Source organism: Corvus cornix, chromosome 5, assembly GCF_000738735.6.
Source record: "Corvus cornix cornix isolate S_Up_H32 chromosome 5, ASM73873v5, whole genome shotgun sequence".
In the NCBI taxonomy this organism is placed as follows: domain Eukaryota; kingdom Metazoa; phylum Chordata; class Aves; order Passeriformes; family Corvidae; genus Corvus; species Corvus cornix.
This window is the reverse complement of record NC_046335.1, coordinates 22,910,632-22,936,275: the sequence shown is the minus strand read 5'-3', so window position 1 is coordinate 22,936,275 and position 25,644 is coordinate 22,910,632. Positions and strand designations below refer to the sequence as shown.

General features: G+C 39.9%; 1 protein-coding gene across 9 annotated transcripts in view; it reads left to right on the top strand.

The window, feature by feature from the left end:
* TTLL5 (tubulin tyrosine ligase like 5) overlaps positions 1 to 25,644 on the top strand; it is a 126,928-nt gene that overhangs the window by 40,030 nt on the left and 61,254 nt on the right. For 7 of the 9 annotated variants that reach the window (XM_039553325.1, XM_039553322.1, XM_039553323.1 and 4 more), the window contains 12 exons: positions 232 to 323; positions 939 to 1,001; positions 1,895 to 1,933; positions 2,871 to 3,016; positions 3,997 to 4,288; positions 8,294 to 8,477; positions 10,570 to 10,716; positions 12,844 to 12,944; positions 15,733 to 15,866; positions 16,484 to 16,597; positions 16,988 to 17,398; positions 18,854 to 19,044. In XM_039553325.1, the coding sequence (XP_039409259.1) occupies positions 232 to 323; positions 939 to 1,001; positions 1,895 to 1,933; positions 2,871 to 3,016; positions 3,997 to 4,288; positions 8,294 to 8,477; positions 10,570 to 10,716; positions 12,844 to 12,944; positions 15,733 to 15,866; positions 16,484 to 16,597; positions 16,988 to 17,398; positions 18,854 to 19,044 (1,914 nt within the window). The remainder of the gene's footprint in view (positions 1 to 231; positions 324 to 938; positions 1,002 to 1,894; positions 1,934 to 2,870; positions 3,017 to 3,996; positions 4,289 to 8,293; positions 8,478 to 10,569; positions 10,717 to 12,843; positions 12,945 to 15,732; positions 15,867 to 16,483; positions 16,598 to 16,987; positions 17,399 to 18,853; positions 19,045 to 25,644) is intronic. The other 2 variants (XM_039553324.1, XM_039553326.1) reach the window with 2 other exon arrangements.

Genomic DNA, 25,644 nt, shown 5'->3' with positions numbered 1-25,644 from the left:
GGTATTGCCCTTGCCTTCAATCGTGCCAGGCAGGCATGTGCTTGAAGCAGTGATAGCCTCCTTCAGAATTTAAATGCAAGACAAAATTCCTTAAGGATAGCATATGTACCCAGTCCATTTGCGGGATTGAATAGTCTTGTTTTCTGAAACTCAGAGATTTTTGTAAGGTTCATTTTTCATTGTTATCTATTTTGCTGGCTATTTTCTTTTTTTTTTTTTTTTTTAAATCAGATCAAAGTTCTTCGGCGAGTGAAAGAGGAAAATGAACGGAGAGGAGGCTTTGTCCGGATATTCCCCACCCCACTAACATGGGACCTTTATGGGTGAGAATAAAAATCAGATAGGATGGCACTGATGCTCTGTGTTGAGGGATATTCTGTGTTAGGTATCTGTAGATCAGCCATCCTGGCATTCAAGAAGATGTATTGAAAGTTTTGGCAGAGTTTATTTTAGTGTTGAAAATTCTTTTTTCTGATCCCTTGTTTTTATCAGCTGCTGCTTTGCATAGCTGCACCCCGTGGAAAGCTGTTGGACATTATTTCTGGTATTGCTTTTCTGTTAGAATAAAAGTGTCTTCCTTTCAGATTTCTGCTAACTACTTTTACGTCCTCAAGCTGCATACTGTGTAACCTTGTCATTAGGCCGTAAACACCATATAGGACTCACTCATTCTGAAAGTGATACTGTATTACACTTCCCTCAGTTTGTTTTTCCAGTCTGTAATGTTTTCTCCACCTCTTACATCACCAGGAGCTTCAGCTGAGAAATGATAGCTCTCCTCCTTTCGTCTTTTCTGTTGTGGTACAGCATGTTGTCTGAATCCACTTCTGGGATGGTCTTTTAGAGATCATTTATTTCTGTATTATGCTACCTTTCATTGTGTTTAGCTCTGTTTTGATAATCCTGTTTGGTTTGTTTTGGTTTTTTTTTTCCCCTAGATCTTTTCTAGAGCACAAGACATCAATGAACTACATGCTGGCTACACGTCTGTTTAAGGACAGGTAGAGAGCTTTTCTGTTTGGGAGAGAGGTAAAGGGCATGAACTGTACAAAAAGGATTGATTCCTCACTTATCCAATGTTATAAACACAAGCCTGGGATTTATATGGGTGGTCATAATTGTGCATCTCTTCCCTAGTGTGCCAATGACCGTTGTTCATAGATTTGTGTTGCTCTTCTGAAACCAAGGGCAAAAAGGACAATACTCAAAAGACATGGGAATCACCGGAGTACTAGTATTACTATAGACATGAAAAAACTTCAAACACTTAAGTTTCTCTATGAAGGGATTTTAGGTGGTCCTGGCTTACCTATTGTTTCAAATTTCAAACCACATTAAAGCTTGTCTTCATGTAAAGTAAGCCCTGAAATTGACTTCTCCAGTGTTTAGTATCCCTATCTGCAGTCATGATTTGATGATTCTTTTTCTGGGTTGTGGTTGGGTGGAAATGACAGTTCATGCCACTAGCTGAGCTTCCACTGGGAGTTGTATGCAGTTGTCTTTCACTGTATGTTTAATGCCCTTTCTTCTCAACAGTTCTTGTGCAAATTTGAGATCCACTATGAAGTAACTTCCAAGTAAAGACAAGGTGGCTGAGAGACAGTATTTACAGAAGCTCTTCCTGCATCAGTGCTGTACAATTTTTTTCTCTGTGTACGTTCAGGGATGTGTCTAAAGAGTAGTTCTAAATGATGCCTTCTCCAGCTTAAACCAGACAAATGCAAGCATCAATTGTAGTACAGCTGCTCAGGTCTCCTCTTTTGGAGCCCTTTTTTTTTCTGCTTTCAGATAGAACCCACAAGTAATTCTGTAAATATTGTGAAAGACTATGGAGGCTTTTTAATCAAGGCTGATCCAGTATGGAGGGTAATTTGTGACCTTTTTCTCTTTGTAGGGGCAAGATGAAAAGAGAGTTCATCACTGGGAGATCCCGGTAAATAGCTTCTTAATTTAATAATTTGTGCTTTGTAGGATTTATTCTAAATTTAGATTTCCACAGCTTCATCTTCCAAGTTGTGAGTCAACACCTTTTCTACCTTAAATCCATGAAAATAATTTTAGAAACATAAATACAGTGAGAAAAGAATATACCCACATGTGAAGAGCTCATGTTTTCATTGGACCTTAAAATTTCTCCTCATAGGCTTCTCACTTTGGTATTCCTGCCATGGAATAAGCATCATCATTCAGCTCTCTCAAAAGATCTTGTAATGCATGAGGGTTTTGGACTTCATACACTCATATATTCACTTTGTTAGATCTAAAAAGATAAATGAAACAATAAGAATTTTCTGTGCTTGTTTCCACATATCATAGAGAGCACTTTTCTGGATCTTTGTGCACTGGCAGAAAGTTGTTACTTTTGTATGTTTCCCTTAAGGAATCTGGCAGGGCTCCTCATCCCTTAAGTAGAACTTGGAGCAAGTTTGACATTTTCCACTTTTATTATGTTAAGATTCTTATATCCGCTCAGTGAAGAACAAGCTATCTACGTAAATGGTTCGGACAACTGGATTGGTGTCCATGTGCTCTCTTTCCATTCCCCTTCGTTGTTTTGTACTCTTGCAATTTCCTCTATTAATTGTGCCCTGAGCTGTTGCATGATGGGCAGATGCTGCTCAGTCATGAAAGTGTGACACTAGGTGAGTGTGTCTTGGGGCTTTGAGAGATGATGTTCTGTGAAGTACATATAAGACTCTCTTCAAACATTTATAGGCTTAAGTAGAGCAGAGTTAGACTGATGGTAAATATTTCTTCCTGTATCAGGAAGAATGTTTCTTGAAGAAATTTGATCTACTAAGGTCTCTTGTATCATCAGGGAGAGAAGGACAAAGGGAGACTGAGGGATATCTCTGTACTGTGCTTCCCAGAGCAGGTCTTAATGGAAGGCCAGATATGAGGATGGAAGCTGTGGACTCTCATGCTCTCTTTTATGAGAGAAAGCTTGTTTCACTGGAGTTACGGAAGCGTCGTCGATGTCATGGCAAGGCTAGAGCAGCACAGAAAAGATCATCAGGTATGCATGGCTAGAGTTTTAGATGAGCAGCTAGTCAAAAACAAGCAAGCAAAGGACTCTTTTGTTTGAAATGGAGTTGTGTGAATGGAGTTGTTCTGGTTTCAAATGTTAATAGTTTTCACTTCATTCCATTTCTGAGCTTCTTGTTTGTTTAGTGCCTTGAATTTCATTCTCACCTTTCCACACCCCCACGTATATGATTAAAGGTAATCAGTGTTTGCTTGGAGATGAGCTCGTGATTGCATTTTGGGTAAAGAATTCAACAGTATGTGTGCCTCTGTAATTCTTCAGCTTTTCAGAGAAAGATAGGACCTTTCAGATTGTTTCTCCTAGACAGCTGTGACTCTAAGATGTTGGGAAGAGAAATCTTTCTCCAGACTGATGTTGGAAACTTAAAATGGTACAAAGGTGAATGATCCCCACAAGTGACTGTTCCTGGAGCCTTTATCTAAACTCTTTCTAATAGCTGTGTGATACTGACTGCAATAGGAGAGCTTGTATGTTATAAGATGGTTTTTTGCTGCTATGTTAAGGTGTATGATCTTTATTGGCACATGTGGAAGTTTAGATTTTGTAGCTGTATTTGACTCACAACATACAAAAATGTGTGTGTATATATATCAAGTATGGGTGTATATATGTCACTATATATATGTAAGAATCAGCATAAAATATAGGAAAATGTCTTTGCCTCTGATTTTGTGTGGGCATTCTTTTTTCATTTGTAAGGTTAAAACAAGAATCTTGGTCTGTATACTGTAGTATTGGGAAAATGGGCTTCTCAAAACTGTTTGATGCACAAGCAGAAAGACAGAATAATATATAGAACAGTCATGCTTAAGATGCTATTCTAAAATGGTGGTGTTCTGTCCTTCTAGCAGAGAAGAGTTTAGGGGTAAACCAAAGGGTATAAATAGTAGAACAGTCCTCTCCACTTTTTTTTTTCTTAACTAGCATAAGTGATTTCTCCTCTACTACAGGCACATCAGAACCAACAAAGCTGTCCCTCAAGTCAGACATGGAAGGTGAGGAGGAAGAGGAGATGGATGGAGATGAAGATGAAGAGGTAGATAGAAGTGTTTGCTCTCTTTCGGACACCCAGGTGAAAAACAAGCCAAAGCTCTCTGACTCAGTGAAAACTACTTGTAAGGAGAGGTTACCAAAAAAACCTGACAAGAAAACTGGAGATGGAGCAGAGCTGTTTCTGCAAAAACCAGACTCAGAATCTCAGTTTAACTTGCTTCAGATTCTTCAAAAGCATGGAAACTTGAGGTGAGAGCTTTCTGCATATTGCCTCTAGTTTTGACTTGAAGCTAATATGAGTTAAACTATGGAGGATGCACGTTATGAGTGTGAGGAGATAAGAAGACCCTAGAAAAGGGGCCTGGATTTTTGTCTAACTGTGGGCTGCCTTGACATCTTGTTGGCACAGAAGGGAGACTATTGCAAAGTCTGACAGTTTACCTAAATGCCTGACCTTCTGGATCAGTGTAAAGCATGACCTATAGTTTCCATTGCTGTTCTTTAATCTGATGGTGTAAGCTGTTCGCTGTCAGCTCAGGCTTCTAAAATGCCTCTTTGCTTTAATGCAGGATGCCTGCTACTGAATTCTAAATTTTTTCTTCTCATTCTTTGCATTTGCCAAGAAGTGGTTATAAACATACGTTAAATTATCCAAGAAGGGTTGGATAGGAATATCTCAGTGCTGTCTCTCCATAAAATTAGTTTTCTTGTTTTATCTCATTTTCTCGAATTTTACCTCTGGTAATAATCTTTGCTCAAGGTCATCACCTTCTGAGAGCAAGATTAGGAGGTAGTTTGAGAGTTACAAATTACTGAAACATTTCACTGCATGTTGTTGAGTATGGCTGCAGAACAGAGTATGTTCTGATGCGTGACTCTGTTTCTTGGAAAAAAGAGATGTGCTGGAGGAGATTCTATAGAAAAACACCAAGTAGGGTCTTAATCAGATGTTTCAAAGCATGATCCTCCCCTTGGATGTGGGTAGCAAAACTGTCTAATTGCAGAAAGTGCAAAAAGAAAGCATGATCATGTATATCTGTGTAGGAATACTACATCTCCTACACAAGAAGCAGCATTATGGTTTCTGTGAAAAATGTCCAAAGGTATAGAAAATGTTTCTTGTTGCTTCCTTAGTTTAGTTTCTGAGAGAAATTATGGCTTATTCAATGGCTTTGGGGTTTGTTCTGATGTCTAATTGTGGCAAGGACATTTGCTGCTGTGGCAGGGAAGATTCTGAATCCTCTTTTGAGGATAAACATAGCAATGCTGTGTCTATATCTACGTATATATAGAACTGACTCCTGCCAAGAACATAAGCTCTGTCTGATGTTCCTGGCAGAATCTTGCTCAGCACCCAGCACTGTTGGGATTCCCCACAGAAGGGTATAAGGCTTGTGGTGACCTCATGTTCCAAGATTGTGCTGGGCTTGGCCCCATCTGATCTGTCATTGATGTAAGCTTTGCTTATGGGCTCAACAGGCAGAGGAGCTGAAGTAATAGAATTTTCATCCGAGAGAAACCAGGCCCATTCTAGTCAGTTGTTGTAGGTTGTAGGACTTCTCTCTCCTTTAGTTAGCCTGATGAGGAAATATCTGCCTTCTACACATCAGGTGTTACTGGTGAAGAGGTGATACTCAAAGGAAACTTGTTCCCCCAACTGTGCCATTCCCAAGGAAGTAAAACGAAAAGGAAGTTGCTTGTTCCTGCATTTAAGGCCTCAGGTTTCAGTATCCCCCACACCAAAGGAGAAGTTTTTAGTCATAGAACTATCAGGTGCAGGCCAAGACCTGTATTATTGTGCTGGTGTTGATGATGGGGGCTCCTTAATTTCTACCAGCACAAATCTTGAACTGGTCATGAGATGTTTGAATTGCACCTAAACCAAATGTGACAGCTCTAGAGAGCTGAGGTGAGGGCCTTTTCTGATACATGGTGGCCTGGAGTAGAGAGTATTAGTTCTCAGCTAGGCTTCAGAGAGTTCTCCCAATGTTCCACACATGTGGAAAGAAAAGGTAGGCATAGTGACTAGTAGCATACAGAGCTCAGAGATGTTGCAAGGCCTGCTGTGCATTCTGGAGTTCCCTGAAGTTCCTGGAAGACAGAGCTTGTAACCAGGTATTTTCATCATGTTTTAGTTGCTGCAGTACAGCTATTTACAGAGAATGTTAGCTTGAGACTCTTGTGAACTTGTCATTGGCTTAGCCCCTCTTTGGCCCTATGTGACCTTACAGAAGCAGCAAAAGTTGATGATTAAGCTGATACATGGATACTTCTAATGTATTTTATTTGAACTTCAATTCTTGCCTGAATTGGTGCATTGATCTCTATTAAGTGCTGCTGTGGTATGATTTCTGTGTAACACTGTAACATAGTGTTCCTGAAATTTACAGAACCATAAACCAGAAAGACTTAATTCCTGCATAGAGTTTTTAATAGCATTTCAGGGTCTCATACATGGAGTCATAAGGACCATATAAGTACCTGAGAATATTCATAAGAAGCAGAGAACAAGTAGAAAAAATATGGTGAAGTTCTTCAGGAATCAGTCTGAGGCTGATATTAATAATCAATTCAAGAATGACACAAAATATACAAATGTGCTAATGAAATTTGCTAATGGGAAATATTTGGGAGTTATTACCATGAGACCAAAGTAGTGGACTAAATATGAGAAAAACTGGGTGACTTTGAGGGTATAAATACTATAACTAGGATGAAATTCAGTAGCACAAAGTGCAAGGGGATGTTTATAAGAACTAATAATTTACAGCAGAAGTTCTGTCCGCTGGGTGTACATCAACTGGAAATTAATTATGAGGAAAAATATCTTGCATGCTGGTTGATCACAGGAAGTTTATGAAGCTCTAGCTCATTGCATACATGAAAACACCAAATGTGTTCCAGGGTTTATCCCTTGACATACTTCTGAGACTTCATGTGGGGTATTGTACACAGACAGTATCACCCGCGTTCATGGAAGGCAAATTGTGAGTGGAACACAGGTGGAGGTGAGCTGCTGGTCTCATCATGGCACCAGCGTGGGTGCTTTGTTAGAAGACACTGGCAGATGTGGATAGTTCACACGAATAAAATGAAAGCTATGAAAGGATGTAACTCTGTTAATAAAGACATTCAAGGTGGGAGACCCATCAGGGATTAAATTTAAGATACAGGACAGTGTTGGAAAAAGAAAAAGCAATTACAAACTTCTCCGGAGTGAAGCTGGGCTGGGTAGTAAGAGGAAGTTCCTATTTATTAGAACAGTAAGTTCTGAAGTAATATTTCAGGAAAGTAATGGGTTCAAAACTCTAGTTTGTTTTAAGATGAAACTTAAAATTTTACAGAACATACTAGGACACTTGCTGTGATAGAAAGGGAAATCTCTTGCTGACACTAAAGCCAATCTGCTGCTATATCCTTATGAAAAGTTTCTAGTGACTATAGGGAAAACTGTGAGGAGGAGCAGAGACTGGGAGAGCAGAATGTTTGAGGATAGGGTTTAGACCAAGGGGACAATGAACAGAATTAGGCAAAGAGTTCAGCAATTTCTCTCACAACAGATGCATATACTAAAGTGACTGCCATTGTGAGCGAATGAGAAGCTATGTGTCCCTCCCAGTCCTCTCCTCGGTTCATGCTTACAGCTTCCCAACATGTTCAGCCAGCTGCACAGCAGATTTTGCTGATGTTCCTTCATTCCTCAGTGGTGCCTTGCTCAATGAAATTTGGCTTGTATCCCTGAGCCAGCAGGGAAAGAGCTCACTTTCACAGATTTAATTCTTTCATTTCCAGTGGGAATTACAGAGCCTTTGTTATAACTCTGGCACTAGTACCAAGCCCTTTGTTTATTTTATGGTCTGTTGTTGTGGTGTTCAAAATGTTTGTGAAAACAGAGGCCCTGTAGAGCCTTGAATTTGTTTTAAAAATACACAGTTTTGCTGATGTCCATGTTACTGGCTTTTAGAGGGAGTAACTAAGGCTGTAAAAGGCAGGAAGAACATTCCATTTTTAGAAATTATGTTAGAGAGTGTCTACTATCTTTTGTACCTCCTGCAATACCTACCCCATCTTCAGAACTGAAGGTCTGCTTGAAAATGCTGGTGGGGTGAAGAGGTCCTCCTGTCTTTGAGCTTCAACATTAGTGTGCTTAGGAAGTCCTTGCTGACTGTGCTTTGGTTCATAAGCTGTGCCTGACTGCTGTAACTCTTCCCATTCCTATTCTAAAGATAGCTGATTGATTCTTTTTGTCTACAGCAAAGTACAAGCTCGTACAGCTTTCTCTGCCTATCTACAGCATGTTCAACTCCGACTGATGAAGGATGCTGGCCAACAGATCCAGAATCCTGCCTGGGCTGCCAAAGAGGGTGAGCAAATGGTAAGAAGCTTCATGTTGGCCAGACTGAGAAGTCGAGTTGAAATCTACCTTGAGAGTTTTGAGGTCAGTTCCCCTCCTTGCAAGTACAGAAGTCCAACTGAGATGATGGTTGCTCTTCTTTGTCTAGCTACTAGTGCTGCATTTTTAATATACAGGTGAGGTAGGACTGCTGACTGACCTCAGAGCATAGACAGACAGCTCTTAATGACTAGAGTGTTGTTGACATTCAAGCTGCTCACATCTCTTGTTAGTTCTCCTTCACTGATTTCTGAGCTTATCTGCTCTTGAATTCTTCTCTAGAAGATTCTTTAAGATTATTTGTCAGGATCTGGTTTCTGCTGCATTAAGCAAAGCATTCATTTACTCAAACAGAACTGGTACCCAGTTAAGCTTTTTCTCTTATGTACTGTTGTAATATATCCAGACATCTGCATTTATGAATCTTACTTGCATTCTAGATAGAGGAAATTAAAGTAAAAGCCACTGAGAAGAGAAAGTAAAAGTGATGGATTTTTCTAGGCAGTATTTTAAAGTCCTGTGTTTGATATGCATGCATTTTAAAAAGCTCAGCAAGCCCAGATCCCTTAATAAACTTTCCTAAAAGATCTTTGTACAGTAGACTCTTGAGCTTTCTGGATATATTCTCACTGAGTGCGTGTTGCAGGGAAACAGCCAATGCAGTTCAGAGATAAAATTGTGTGTCAAGAATAATCATTCAGCTCAGTGGAAAATGTTACCTCTGCTCTTTGCAAGTGGAAATTAAAACGGGCTTTTTGAGAGTCACTTTGTCTGCTGTACTGTGAAGAATAATGTTTAAAATAACAGATCAAACCAGCCTGGAGTAATGGCAGTGAGAGGCGAGCTGTGAAATCCAATAGTTTGGCTGTGAGGCTTCTCATTTATGCATTAGCAGAGCTCCTAAGCAAAAGCAAATCCAGAGGTGAGACACAGAAAGGGTTTGAAATACTCACAGGATGTATCTTGCCTTAGGATCTGCTTTGCCGTATGTTTCCTCCACCAGAGGTCAAACAGACATGGTGAGGGACTGGAATTACATGGCTGTAGATGTAGTCGTCTATTGCTGTGAAGAGGGTATGGCAATAGTATTGTACTAGTTTGAAAGCAAACCAGTGAGAGACTTGAAATCAGAACTACAATTTAATAGGAAAATTAAAAATAAATGCAGTAGTACAGAAGCACTGACAGTCAGAATACAACCTGACACCCTGTCTGGCAGGGTGGCAGTACCAGTCCGATTAGGTGGTGGCTGCAGTCCTCCTGAAGTGATAGATGTGGTTCTCTTGAAGGGGTGATCCTGTAGAAGGGTCTGGTCTTCCTCTAAGGCCCAGTAGTGGTTATGTAGCTCTTCTCTGGGAACCCAGTAGGTAAGGGCTGAGTGTGGTGTCCCAAACCTCAGATTATACCCAAGCAGGAATGCTTGGTTCCTCCCTCTGGGCAGAGCATCTCACAATGGGATGATGTAATTTTGAGTCATGCAGTGAGGGTGGATGGCCCATTAACAGAAGATACCCCCCAGAGGGAGTTATCAGGGATGTGTCGTGGAAGAGATAAAGAACACTGCCCCACCTGGTTTTAACAGATGGTGATAGAATACATACTTTTGGTTACATCTTACATTGTAACCTAAGGCAAGTATATATATGGAAAATGCTGAAATGGGGTTGCCCACTGTAGTGGAGATATCTGACCAGGATCCCCTTTCCTGTGGTAGTGCTAAAAGAGTTTTATGTCAGTGCACTTTATCACAGGCCTTCTTTAACACATTGCAGGTAGGTTTTTGGGATCATTCTCCTAAGATACTGGATTTTACAGGTTATTCTGTGTCGCTGCTTTTTGCTGATTGGTTATTTTTTTCCTTTTTCTGCCATGCTTTTGAGACAAACACTTCTCAAGTGTTCAAAATTCTGACCCATGTCAGGCAAGATGCACCAATGTTTTTTCTCCTCCACATTGGATTTATAGGGCTGTATTAAAAGTGCATATTGCAGAATGCTTTTGCCTGCCAGTTTCAGCTTGTTTTCTCAGGACAATATGTTTAGTTCCTGCCAGTCCTTAGCTGCTGTAGTATCTCTATTCTCTTCTCCCCACATCTTGCAGATAGTGCGTTGTTAACTCTTATCTCTCTTGCTTGCAGGAGCTTGTCATCCGCTTTCTGAAGCGAGCTGCCAGCAACCTTCGTCAGTCCTTGAGGCTGCTGATCCCCAGCCGTCATTTAGGACTAACCGATCGTCGTCGTATCCTGGCTCGCCAGCTGGGCGAGTTCATCATCTGTTATAACAAGGTGACTAATTCTTTTTTTGATTCTTCTTTTGGTTTCTCTTTTCCTCTTACAAAGTATCTCAAGCAGGCTGTTTCAAAGGTACTGTTCTGTTATTTATATGGTCTGCTTGCAGCTGTACATCCAATAATGGTACTTTGTTGAAATTGTCAGATAGGCAACAACGTTATTACATAATATATGCAGGCCAGTAATTATGTGCATAAAAAGAAGTGCTGAAATGAAGTGGAATTTAACTGGCAGTTTGCTTTTGCTTTGCCTTGTCTTTGATTCTAGTGCTTTGTAATGCCTGTTCCCACTTCTTTTTATGGTGCTTTTTTGAAGTTATTTTTATACAGAATAGCATGAAATATGTATTTTACTATTTGCTTGGTATACTGAGGCATTGCTACATATCTGTAGTAAGGTACTCTGCATGCTCAGTGTTAAGGAGATGTAGGTCCTAATTTAAATAATTTTCACATCTTTAGATGTAGAAGGTAGTGTTCTTAGCATAGTGGTTTCAACCTAATCTTCTATTTACTTATTTGGCAAGGACAGCTTCCCCTTTCCTTTGCCCGCTAGCATTTCTTTAGTGCTAGAACAAGGGTAATTGAAATTTAGCTTTCAGAGGCTGCTGCATAGAGGCTTCCAAGCTTCTACTCTTTAGGAGAGGATGCTCACTTACGTTACCTTGTCAGAACTGACATCTGGTAACCTGATCTGTCTAAGCAAGGTTGGTATTGCACCAAATCTGTTCCAGGGAGTGCCTTGTATGCCTAATGCTTGCTGAATTACTGTGTTAGGAGTAACCACAAAACACTTGGGTGGTTCTGTGGTGAGTGAAGAATGCAGCTGCTTTGGATATAATTTCCACTCAAATTGTATTCAAACATTAGGATTTTCTGCTAACGCTTGAGTAAATCACAAAATAAAGCTGTGTAACTGGTAATAAATCAGTGCATAAACATATTTTCTCAGTTAAAACAAGTGAGAACATATCACTTGAGGTTTCAGGGTCTACGTGTTTAAGCCCTTGAGAGACTGTTAGGCTGTGAGTTTTTTTTGATTTCTGATTCCAACGTATAGACTTCTTTCATTGACTTGTAACTTCAGATTTAATAGGGACTGCTACTAGCTTTATATATCATCTATAATGACACAGAAGAGGAGAATACAGCTCCAGAAAATTAAGTAAAAGAGATCACGTATTATCCAGACGTTTACTTAAGTAGTAAAGGGGAAAGATGTCCCAAACTGGCTTTTTCTTCTCTGTCTTGAATTATGTTTCAAAAGATGTATCTGACCCCTTTGTCCTGGGAATGCTCAGGCTACCAGCAGGAAGAAATGATGTGGAGGTCAAGTCTGGTCAGATAAAGCTTTTAAGCTGGTACGGGTATTGCAGATAGGCCTGAAGGTTTTTTTAATGAACAAAAAAGTTTGTATCAATCCAACCTCTAGTGCCAACCAGTTCTACTGGTGTAAAATAGATCATTTATATCTGAAAACTTGCTCAGATTTTCACACACAAAGGCTTACCATTTATTCCAGTATATTTCAGTGTATAAACATGTTTGCCACAGGCGGTACTATTTTACTTTCTTAGTTTTTGCTGAAGCAGTGTGGTTTTGGTATGTGTATAAGCCTCAGCAATTTGCTGCTTGAGAAGCTCAAGAGAACTACTAGTTTATACTAGAAAATCTGTTGATTTTCCACAGACATCCTTCAGTTTCTTTAAGATTAATTTTATATTTTTTTCCTCCTTTCTTCTATCTGTCTGCTTCTGGGACAAATGCGCAAATAAAAGCTGTTTGGAGGAACTCTGTGACAGAAGGGGACCTAATATCTATTAAGAATGATTTTAATTTTTTTTCCCTTCCGTACTTCCTTATGTTGCAGCAAAGAGTGTAGTTGAAGGAACAGCACACATTTTTGAAGACTTGACCTTTTCCCAGCAAATCAATTGTGTCAGGTGGAGGAATGAAGAGTTTAGTGTATGCTTAGGATGCTGTCTCTGGGGCTCTCCATATTTATTCATGTTGTTGCACATAGCGATGTTTTTCTTTTCTTAGATCCCATGATTTTTGTATTCTGGGAGCTGTAGCTATGCCATGGAACATAGAGACACTTACTGATACTGCTTATTAACAGGAAACAGAGCAGATGGTCCAGAAACAATCAAAAAAGAAACAGGAAGAGGAGGAGGAAGGAGTGAATCCTGAAAGTTTTCAGAACTTCATTGCCACAGCAAGGTAGGAGTAGATTTTATTCCCTTTGATAAACAATCTCTCAGCCTTGAAGGTGATGGCATTGTTCTAAAGATGATTTGATTGATCTAAGGCCTCTAGATACCTTTATTGACTGTAGGACCTGTTCCTGCTGAGGGACAGAGAGCTTGTCTTCTCTTGTCTTTCTGCCAGCAGCCAAATACTTGTAACATCAGCATCTGGTGCATAGAGAACATACAATAGATGTTTTGACCATTAAGTAACTTCCCAAAGGACAGCAGTGGTTGCCCTGGCCTGTATAAATTTCAAACTGCTGCTGGTGAGTTAATGGTCTCCTTTCCTGTGATGCTGGAGCAAATAAGGCAGTACTTCAGAAGGAGAATGAAACTAGAGCTGCTGCTCAGATGATCTTGAGCTGCTGTGGTTGAACAGTTGTTATAGGTCTGACTCAAGTTTCTGCTCTCAGAAACAAATCTCATGCTTGCTGCCTCTCTTCAGGAATTTTCCAGGTCTGGATTTTCTGAGATGAGTGAGGAAGGGAGTTAGGCCTCTTATTTGACCTGCTAAAGCAGTTCAAGCAGTTACTTTCACAATGAAAAAACAGCATTTCCTGTCACTGTGCTTTATCTGCTTTAAACTTAAGAGAGTCTGGTAAGAAACATATTTTGAAAATAGTTAAGTATTCCTTAGGGCCTGTAGCATTGTATGAAAAACAATGGTATTATAACTATCTGACTATGGAGAGGTCTGAAATTATTCAGTGAACCACAGTTAAAGTCTCTGATTCTTGAGCACAAAAAGCAATTCCTCTTGACTCCATTCTTTGGAGAGTGGAGTGACATGCCTATATGGGGAAGAACCCCTGTCAATATCAGGACAAAGCTTACCTGCCTTTTTAATGCCCATCTTCTTTTTTCCTGTGAGGATTGATGGTCACTTCTTCTTTTTCATGACCGCTTATTAAACTGTTCTTTCTTTTTCTCAGTTTGGATAGCACTTACAGTGAATGATTAGAAGTGGATTGTAGCTGAGGCATCCTAACTAAGTTCAGGTGGTTTCACCATCTGTCTTGATACATACTTATGAAAAGAAGTATTTTGCCTTCTACTAAAATAATTGATGGAGTCATTACTGCAACAGCTTTACAGGATTGCAGAAAAATCTTCAGATAAAGATGTCTGACTACCATACACCATAGGATCTATGGCTCTTGCTAGAAATACATATTACATGGGACCATGGCATGCTTTTGGTTCTCTGACTGTTCTGGCCACTAAAATGCCTGTTCTGTCCTAGGCAGGTCATTTTCCTTTTTGCCAGAAATGTTAAGAGATAGCTGTATGGAACAGAACTGCAAATTCTTCTATTTTCATGTTATTGGCTACCATGCCATCATGGCCTGATGCAGTCTAGGCTGGGGCTGGAGATTTTTGCTGGATTGTTTGACTGAGTGATATAGAATGGTTTGCCAACAATCAGACAATTTCTAGTGATGATCTTTCTGCTTCTTATGAAGTATCAGGTATGTTTGAAACTCTGATGTCTGACACTTGGCCTTGTGCCTCAAGCTTAAAGCAGTGAGCAAGTAATTTGGAGCCAAGCAAAGGGGATAGATTTCCACTTTGAGTATTCATTCTGCAGTACAGTGAATGCAACAGTGGAGAAAATGGGTAATAAATATTGCTTCTTAATTGAGATTGTCTCGACTCTCTAACTTTGATATCACGTGGATGTCATTGTGTTTAGTTATACATATGCTATGACCATTGATTCTAAACGTCCTCAGTGCATTGTAAAAGCACATACATACTGGTAAATTAATTTAAAAGCTTAAACCACCTTTCCACCAGCAACTTCTCATTCTTATATTTCCTCTTCATTGTATTCTGGGAGAAAAAGTGAAGTTTGGGTCTTCAGGGCATGCTGCAAACTTCAGTGTATCAGCTTTAGACATGGCTTTTACCAAATCTTAGGCTAGCTAATACTAATTACAATTGTGATATGCACAGGATGTTTTGAAAGATTCTAACTGCTGCTAATCTCTGCTCCTGTGTCAACATTTCCTTGTAGCATTGCTGGCACTATACTACTTACTGTGGTGTTTGCCATGCCATACAGCCACTCACTGATGCTGAGGCAACATGATAAAGCAAAAGGAAAGCACGTTAGATACCAAACAACTGGAATTACAGCTTGCACAAGCTCTAATAAGAATGGCCAAGTAACTGATACTGTTTTGGGACCAATAGATGTTTAGGATATTGGGGCTGTTCCACTTTGTCATTGTAAAGAAAATGGGAAACATATGCAAGTTTTGTGAGTTTCACCAAAATTTTGACTGTTCTGGTTGTAGCACAGTTTTGGCTAATTAACAAGCTTTTGCCTTCTTTTCTCTTCTCCCTCTGCTGCTGAATAGAAACTACTAATGGTGACTATAAAACAGAGGCTGAGCTGGGTTCTCTCATGAGAAAATAGCTGCTTATTCTAAAGAGCACCTGGAGAAGATTCACAAATTTAGCTGTGAAGGGAATCTCTCATGTTCAGCTAATCTCCCCAGATGTGTTTGGAGTGTTCACTTGCTCTTTATTTATCCTGGGTATTTTAGTGGGAGTCTCAGGTTTAACCAGGGCATGTTGCCTTCCTTCTGCTCTTACCCTGTAGAACTGAGCAAATCATTAGCTTGTCTAGTGTAACCTTTTTTTTCCCCACTGCCCTCTTCAGTTTCCTTATTGTTTCTTGTCTTTGATTGTTACATGAATGCAGAAAAGCTTAGTGTCTTTACTCTACATCCATTCTTCTCTCCCTATTGCAGTGAAAGTGACCTGGAGGAAGTACTGACATTTTACACACACCAAAACAAATCAGCAAGTGTCTTCCTAGGAACAAAATCCACAAGCACAAAACACAGCAACAGCAGTCACCAGTCAGATAAACAGCCCCAAGGCGGTAAGTTTTGCAGGCAGTTCTGAGATGATGTTGCCCAGACAAACCTAGTTTAACTTAAGTCTATGAAAAGAGAACAACCCCTCCACAATGTTACTCAGGTTTCTTGAGGTTGCGTATAATTTTTTTTTTTCTTTTTTTTACTCAGTCTTATGTGAAGACCAGAGTAACTTCACTCCTACTTTCTTTGCCTGAAGTGAAATGGGTTGAACCTAGACTGGCATTTATAAGGAACTAGATAAGGTAGTTTGTGACTGGAATGAGAATGTGCAAACTGAAGGCAGTAAGAATTGAAATGAACAGAGAATCCTGAAATCAAAGTAAGGGATGAAAGAAATCAATTACATTTTGCTGCCTACAGTGTGTGTATCCATTGGAGGCCAGAGACTGTATATTTGAGCTTAATTAGGCATTCCATGGAAGGAAGAGTGTGCCAGCCCTATATATCCAGTAGTCCATGCTACTGCACATGAGAGCACAATTGTCATCAATGAAGTTGCGTGGTCTACAGGAAATATTAGCAAGAAAGTCAATTATAGCAAGGGTAAATTCTGCAGTTTTGTTCTAGTGATACCACAATTTGCAATGTTTGACTTCTTAACTCCTTGATTTTGTTATAGAGCATCCTGAGATGATGAAAAAAATAAAAGGTGATCATCGCAAAGGTTCAGTTGCAGAGTTGCCTGCAGAAGGAGCACTAAAAGGCTGTAAACCCAAAGAAGCTAAATCAAGCTGTAAGTGAACTGACTTAAATAATCATCAATAAAAAAATATTGAATGCATATACTGCTTTTAATACTGTTTTAAACAAAGGTTGAAACCTTTGGGTTCAAATTGAGAGATCCAAATGCCCAATTTTTACTTTTAAACACGAGAGAAGATGCTGTAGAGTAGGCAGGAGGAAAGAGTTAGCTGCCCCTCCCTTGGGGTGGGGGGGTAAGGTCTAGATATGGCAGGCTTTGAAAGAGGGTATTTATCATGTAGAGCCTCTTCTTGTCTCTGCTGGTAGATGAGGTCATTTTGGCTTCAGTGTGTCTGAATACAGGCATTTGGTGTGTTGGTATTATCAAAGGACCTAAAAAGCAGCTTTTTCCTCACACAGTATGTTCATTATCTTTGTGTAGTTCCAGAAGGACTCACCTTCTCTGTAAATGCCGAAGGGAAATTACATCGGTGCAGCCCTCCTAGTGCTCCTTCCTCTACTCCTGGTGCCACATTCCAGAGAAGTACCAGTTCTTGGATGCCATCTCAGCCTGCAGCCTCTGAAAATTCAAAGGTGGCTGGTCACCCTTCATTGCCAGCTCCTCCTGCCGGTCCCAGACTGATTCAGTCCCCGCCCCCACTACCCTCTTTGCAGAGCACAGCTCCTGACAGCTCTTCTGTCCTCACAAACCCAGTGTCCACTGAGACTTGTAGCCTTGCAGGGTTACATCGTTTTCGTTCGGGTAGCTACACCCTTGGCCCAATCTCATCTTTTCAGAGAGCTGCTCAGATCTATAGCCAAAGATTGTCCCGACCATCCTCTGGAAAAGTTGGTGAGTGTTCTGGGATTCATAACAACCTGTTAGTTCAGTACAGAGATTGTGTAATTTCTGTTGTAGAGTAGGTAGGAATTTTACTTTTCTAGAATTGCATCTTGTTGGATGGTGCTAAATTTCTCACAGACAGCGGGAGTGCAGGTTGCAGCCCTTGTTAGCCAGATGCCCTTTTATTGACCAGATGAACAGGCAATCATAGAATCATTTGGGTTTGAAAAGACCTTTCAGATCATCAAGTCCAACAATTAACACTACCAAGTCCAGCACTAAATTAGGTCCCTAAGAGCCGCATTTATATGTCTTTTAAATATCTTCATGGATGGTGACTCAACCACTTTCTGGACAGCCTGTTCCAGTGCTTGACAACCCTTTTGGTGAAGAAATTTTTCCTCATATTCAATCTAAAACTGCCCTGCTGCAGCTTGAGGCCATTTCCTCTTGTCCTGTTGTTTGTTATTTGGGAGAAGAGGCCGACCCCTGCCTCACAAAAACCTCTTTTCTGGTAAGTTACAGTGATAAGGTCTCCCCTCAGCCTTGTGCTTTGAACTCAGCCTTTGAACTTGTTCAAAAAGAGCTGTGAAATTAAGTATTGTATATTTTCTTCATTATGTTACTGATCTCATCTATCTTTAGTGGGTTTAATGTTGTTTTCATTAGCAGAAGTCCTGTCTCAGTCTGTGTGCTGTCTTAGTTCTTTGGTTGTCTATCAAGCATAGAAATCTTGTAATGAAACTTCGTAAGTGTTGAATATTTAGTGTGTCAAGACCTCCAGAAAAGATGGATCTGAGTGAATCATTACAGTATCTCATTCTCTAGGATGTTTCAGCACTGCCATGTCCAAGGGTATCCTAAAAACAAGATTTAGAGACCTCTCAGCTATTGTGCTGTGGTAGAACACAGTTGAGCAATGCAGCTTTAGAGTGTAAAGAATCTGAAGGGTAGAAGAAACTGTAGGCATTGCATGCAGACTGTAATCTATTAGGAAACTTTTGGGAACTACACACAGGCTAACAGCTGTGGTCCTGATAATACTTATTTTTTTGTATTTTGAATGATGGTATGTATTTGTTCTAGGTTATGTGTCAGGGTCAGCACATGTTTACTAGGGTTGCTATATATATATTTTGACAACCCCTCTAGCATTAAAATACATCTTACTTCTCAAATGAGTAGCTTACTTAAAGAGATCAGTTTGTTTTTAAGAAAAAACATTACAGATTTAACTTGGGTAACAACTGCCAATGTCTCTGGAATTGGGTGCCATTAGATACATTGTAATAAAGAGAATATGGGTTTGGAGTTGCTAATTGTTCATATGGGCAATACCCATGCAGAATTGGTGTATTCTGTATTCTTCTTGGTATCTTACCTGCTTTTTGTGTCTGTGATCAGCAGGTTGAGAGTCTGACATACCGTATGTTCATTAAGCACATTGAAATGTTTGTTTGGTAGGTCTGTGCCATCGTAGTTCGAGTGGGCAGTGCGTGGGCCCAGCCAGGATGCACAAAGATGCAGAACATGCTTCTTCCCAGGGGAAACGTCATGGCCCCAGTGTGGTAGCAGCAGAACTGCAGCAGTCGGTGGAAAAGCAAGCAGCCTGCCCGTATTCCCCAGCAAGCCACATCAGTCTGCTTACACAGCAGGTATGTAAGCACTAAAGTAGGGTCCCTGTGCAAGGGAGAAGTTTGTTACAGGCTTCTGTGTCAGCACTGGGCTGGGCCGAGATAATGCTGTAAGGAGTAAATCTCATGAAAATTAGCTTCTGTCCTGTTGTTTTAAAGTGTTTACAGTCACCAAAATTTTGATTTTCTGTGAGATGACAAGAACGTCTTGAAGTCATTTTATAGGAAAAAAAGCAGAGGATTAGAAAATATCTTCAAAAAAAAAATGGAATCCATGCTTTGTCTCACTAGACAATAAACCCAGGTCTTCTCAGATTTGTGCTTCCATGCAATTTGCTGCTTCATTCCTCCAGTGTGTCATCACAGTGCTGAGCATGAAAGTCTGCAGAATGGGTTCTGATGTAAATTCTGTATTCCAATAACATTGTAAAGACACAATGAAGTCCTTACTTGCATGGGGAATGATAATCCTTTTGTCAAACATGGTGATATATATGAAACGTACATTGAGTTGTGGTAGAATTCCACTCAGTTTCATATTTCTTGTTGAATTATGCCCTAAATGGCTACACATTAACAATTTTTTTGCTTTATAATATGCTATAGTTGTGCTCATCAAAGGTGTTCAAGTTGAACGCTTCTCAGTTAATTAAGCCGCCAACTGGAGATTTTCCAGTATAGGCACTTTGCCTTGGACAATAATTTTTTCTCTTTACTTGCTGGAGACAAACAATTTGAATGTCTTTGCTTTGATTCTTTTACTTTGGAATTACCATTTTAATGGTTATGTTTTGCTAAGTTTTCTGAGGCATTTGTAATAGTTGCAACAGCTGCTGGTATTTGCTTCGCTCTGCTTCTTTCAATTTTATTGTTGTATGTTTGAATTTTGAGTATCTGGTTACGCAATCGGTGATATATTTATTTCAAAATGTGGGGTACATCTATGACTTCAGGAAGCTGAATAGATTTTTCTTTGCAGATAGGTCATTTTTAAAGGATATATCACCAAAGCAAAGTCCCTTCTTGTTGATGGACTCAGGAGAGAATGTGAGCACTGACTATTCTAGTGCTGCTGAGGCCTGGTCTTGCATAAGGCCAGATCCTGTTTAGGCAATTTGTTCTTGTTTGCTTGTCCAGTAATACTCAGAGCTGTCAGTCTGGTTCTCATCTGGTTTTAAGTTAAACATTGTCAGTAAAACTGTTCAAAAACTTTGATAGTGAAACATTTTCATTTAGGAAAGGCTGATTCGTTGAAAGCTAAATATGTGGTGGAAACTGCCTCCTTGGATAAAAGTTAGTATCTAAACAAATACTTGGGAAAAAAATTGAAATGTATCTATTTCATTTCAGTCTTTCCAGAAAAGAACTCTGAAAAATAAGTTAATAGACTTTTCCCCTAAAATTATACATTACCCATTTTGCTTCAACTCCTGTGGTTTCTTAGGTCTGTCTAGAGAACCCAATGTGTCTTCTTGCAGTCATTTGTGTAGCTATTAAATGATTTTTAAACTCCTGAATTCCTACCATGGCTAGTTACTCCTAGATAAATTAGGAAGTATAGGAGGGGGAATTCAGAGAGGAATTCACTAAGATCTGCGTGGGAAGGGCAGTGCTGCTTCATGAGAGAAGCTGTGTTGGGTGACAAAGGAGCATACTCTGATGGCAGCTGAAACTTGATTAGTCACCAGTCAGTCAATCCGTGTAGGTGTACTCAAGTTTGAAAGTGGCTATGAAGTGCATGGGTGGCCTGGAAATTTGTTGGCTGTAGTAAATGTGTCTGCATTGCTTTTTGCTTCTGGGTTCTTCCAAGATACTTTCCCACAGAAGAGGTGGGAATTGCATAGTGGAGAATGATGGTTCTGATTCCCTTCTTTGCAACAAGCAAACAAAAGACAGCTCCTAGCAGACACTGCAGACTTTCTGACTCTGTGATATTTTGTATTCAACTATGCAGTGTTTGCGCAGGCTTTGCTTCAGTAGTGAAATACAGAAGCATGGATTGGGTTGTGTCTTTGTCATCTTCTGTCGTCATGAAAAAGATCCATGTAGAAAGGAACTCACGAGTCAATAAAAAGTTTAGAGCTGGAGTTCTATCTGACAATGAGTTTCCTTCCTGAGCCTGTGTCCTTTCACTTCTAGACATCTGCTCTCTACTTTGATTTTTTTTTTTTTTTTTCTGGGCATGTTTTTTAAATAACGCCTTTGGAGAGATGAAATCTGAATCTGAAGCTTGCTTAGTATGAAGACTTCGATTTAGGTGAGAGCAGTTTTTAAGGCAATCTGACTCCTCAGTAGTGAATTTATGGCACATAGCAATTTCTAAGCCGAGACCATTGTTTTAAGCACACTTGAAACACTGATGTTTTGGAAGGTTTGGATGTAGCTGCAAAGCCCAGTGTATCGTAACTAAAGCATGCAGTTACTGCTTATGCTTTTTTTTTTTGCTTTTTTTTTTTTTCACGTGGACACATTCTACTCTTTTGTCAGTCATTAAAGAGTCATTCTGATTATTTTTTTGATCCAGCCTGGATTTTAAAGCTTGTCTTGCAAGAAGGACCCAGGGGTTTTGTGAGAAGACAGGGCTGCCATAACAATAAGGGCAGTAAGAGGTATCAACATACAATAAAAGCATAGTAGTATGGCAGCAAGGCTTGGGCTTATTGTTGTGGGACCTGGAACCAGGATATCTGTGTTTGAACTGCCAGGCATAGATGTGGATTTGAAGCTGGGGCATTGAATAAATAGAAGTGCAGGAATTGCAGAGCAGGCTGGCAGTTTGGAAAGTTATTTGCAGAAGAAGAGGTACTGTTGAAGCTACTTGCTTTGTGGTTATAGATTTGGGCAGACCTGGATTTGGTCTGAACTAGGAGAGGGAAGGCAGCGGTGGATGAGACAGAGAAATATATGGGAGAGGATTTAGTAAACACCTGGGGAGAATTGGGAAGTCAAAGACTATTGGTATGAGATGAAAGGGGGAAAGGCTTGAGATGGGAGTGTTTGAGGATTCTGGGTTATGAAACCTTGGTGGCTTTGGGACAGGAGAATTAAGGGATTGAAAACTGAGAGAAGAGTAGAGAAAGGGCTTGTATCAGGGTCACTTAATTAAACAGGGCACTACTTTCCTCTGCATTTCTAGACAGGAGACTGAATTGTTACTTTCCTCCTTTTCACTGCTCTGTTTAAACCACTCGAAATATGATAGTATTTTTTTAAAAAGCATTCTTAAATAAATTGGCATGAAGATGAGAACATTACTTACCTAATAATAAAAATAGTACAATTGTTTAAAGCCATTCCAGAAACTTGGAGTTAGTCTACCTTGTTGGAAAGTACCTGGCTGGTATGAAAAGGACTTGATATATGGATTTAATTATGTTTCATGATAAGATTAGGACCACTGATTTGGAGGGGGTATATGAAAGAGTGAGTTCTGAAAATGCTGGTATTGCTGTGGACTGTATTTTTGTGGGGTTTTTCTTGTTTGTATTTTTTTTTCCCAAGGGCAGGAACTTCTATGTGAGAGATGAATGTCTTTGTGCGTTGGTTCCCTGTGTTGTGCCAAGCTGCGTCTTGGAGGCTGGGGTGCTCTGAATACATACCTCCTTCCAAAAGCAGCTGAGAAGCTTATTTTCCATTCCCATTTTTTGTGAGAATTGCTTCTGGTATCCATATAGTACTGTGGGTTTCTGGGGTTCCCAGGAATGTAGCCTCAGCAGCTTGGAATGATGTTGTCATTCTGGTTGGGAGTCCACCTCTGTCCCTCTCCAATCCCTGCTGTTCTTCACTGTTTTCTGCCCATGCCCAAAGCACCTGTTTCATGTTTCTTCTTTTACACTCTTGTTTTCTAGCCTCTGTATTAAATTAGTTTATTATTGAGGAGTTTTTTAAAATATATAATTTTGTTGATACTATTGATAGTATTTTATTATTTCCTGCTAAAATACTAATGTTCAAAGGGAAATTTTTAAGTGTAAGTATCTGATGAACTTTGAAAAAGATGTTTAAAATCTGTCCTCTTAAGAAAACAAGACTTTTGTGATTACTTCAGCTTTCTGTCTTGTCAGTCCTCTCCACTCCTGAAACATCAGATAGGAACTTCACACTGATACTCATAGGATATACAATTCTTAGTATATGAGAGATGGAGAGGTAGGAAGGTAAAGCCTTACTAATCTGCAAATTTGTTCCATTGTACTCAGTTTTTGGTCTTCACAGACTGTCTCACAAAATGTGAGAGAACATTTTGCCTTTCATTAATTTGTGTTTCTGAAAAACATTTTCCATTATATTGTATAAAATTTCATCAGGCCATCTTCATTCTTGCAACCTGGAGAAAACAGTGGTGCCTTCACAGTGATCTACAATAGAAGTATTCATCTAGACCACTTAAGAATAATTACTTAATTCTTTTGCATCACTGTACAATGCCTTACTGCACAGTTGCAGGAATGAATGAGGGATGAATAGAGAGCAAAGAGGAGCAGTATTATTCTGTCTTTGACTAAAAAAGAAGCAGCTTTTTGGTTAATTTCTGTAACTGTCTTTAATGGTAGGACTAGGAACGATGTTTCCTGAAGGACATGCTTGAGTATGTCAATCTCTAGTTATGTTATGAAGGATTTGATCTGAGTCAGGACCAGTGCTATTCAGTGTTTTCATTGGGGCACAGTGGCATCAGGTGCACCCTTAGCAGGATGCTGTCCAGAGGGACATGGACGAGCTTGAGAAGTGGGGCCATGGGAATCTCATGAGGTTTAACAAGGCCAAGTACAAGGTGCTGCACCTGGGTCAGGGCAATACCCAGCAGCAACACAGGCTGGGGATGAACAGATTGAGAGCAGCCCTGCTGAGAAGGACTTGGGGGTGCTGGTGGATGAGAGGCTGGACATGAGCCAGCACTGTGCACTCACAGCCCAGAGAGCCAATTGTATCCTGGGCTGCATCCGAAGCAGTGTGGGCAGCAGGGTGAGGAAGGGGGTTCCTCTGTTCTGCTCTGGTGAGACCCCACCTGGAGTGCTGTGTACAGCTCTGGGGTCCCCAGCACAAGAGGGACATCGACCTGTTGGAGTGAGTCCAGGGGAGGGCTACCAAGATGATTAGAGGGCTGAAGCACCTCTTCTGTGAAGACAGACTGAGAGAGTTGGGTTTGTTCAGCCTGGAGAAGAGAAGGCTTTGAGGTGACCTTATTGTGGCCTTTCAGGACCTGAAACGGGTCTACAGGAAAAGTGGAGAGTGACTTTTTACAAGGACATGTAGTGACAAGACAAGGGGTAATGGCACTGAACTGACACTAGGTTTAGATTGGATATTAGAAACACGTTCTTTACTGTGAGGTTTGTGAGATACTGGAAGAGGTTGCCCAGAGAAAATGTGGCTGCTCCATCCCTGGAAGGGTTCACAGCTGGGTTGGATGGGGCTCTGAGCAACCTCATCTAGTGGAAGGTTGGCATACGGGAACCTGGGCATGCAGGTAGGGGTTGGAACTAGGTGATCTTTACGCTCCCTTCCAACCCAAAAGATTCTATGATTTTATGATAAACATTCAGCATTAGAAAAGAATGCATACATCAAAGTTTCTACATAGAACATTTATTGTTTAGTATAGCTGTTAACAATGAATGTTAGTTTTTACTTCTGAGGAATTTTATTCCATTCTCTTAACTTAAAACCACAGATTTATGATATTTTTGTGATTAAATAGGATCTAATAATAGAGCTCATTTTGAGATCATTACAACAGTGGGAGTTAGGTACCATATATCCATACCATATATTTCAGACCCTGCCTGATCTTTGCAGCATGTGCAATCTAACTATAGTACTCCGCAGCATCCAAAAATAGAAAGGTGTGCCTCTAGTTAACTACCAATATGTCTGGGAGCAAGCAACAGAGATCCCTATATTAGATGTGTCTTTGAGGGTCCAGCATTAGCCTGGTAAGTCAGTGGCTGAGTAGGATAATGAGGAGGTATCTGATCTCAAATGGCTGTAAGAAAATGAGTAATACATTATGTCTTATCTATTAGAGTTCTTTGAACTGAGAAAAATAGCATTCAGTGTAACTTGTTCATATTCCAACTTTCAAAAAAGTTTTTGACAAGTTTTCAGCAACTGTTGTTAAGATGGACAGGTCTCTGTAGGAAGAGAAACAAAGTTTTATTACAGATAAAAGACAAAAAGCAAACAAAAAATAACTAGTCAGTTTGCTATATAGCAAGTGGATAACTGAAGATGCATAATGCAGAATGTACATGATCCAGTGTAAAATTAAGTGTTTGAAAAGAGGAGATTAAGGACATTAATGAGGCATTTTATTACTTAAAGAATGAAAGTTATTGCAAGGTAGTATAGCGTGTGAATTTACAGTAGATTAACTAGTCTATAGTGTTCATCCATGTTTGTGCAGCTCATATTTACCACATAAGGTAATTTCTTGTTACCTTCAGTATAATGTGGGCTGCGAGAGTCCCATGTTCAGTTACAGCAAAGTTAGGTGTGTGCTGTAAACTTAAACTCGAGCCTACTTCCTGGTAATTTGTCGTTATGTTTGTATTCTTTTTTGGATTATTATGAGTAAAACGAATAGAAATTTAAGAGCTGCATTAATTGGGTAAGACACTG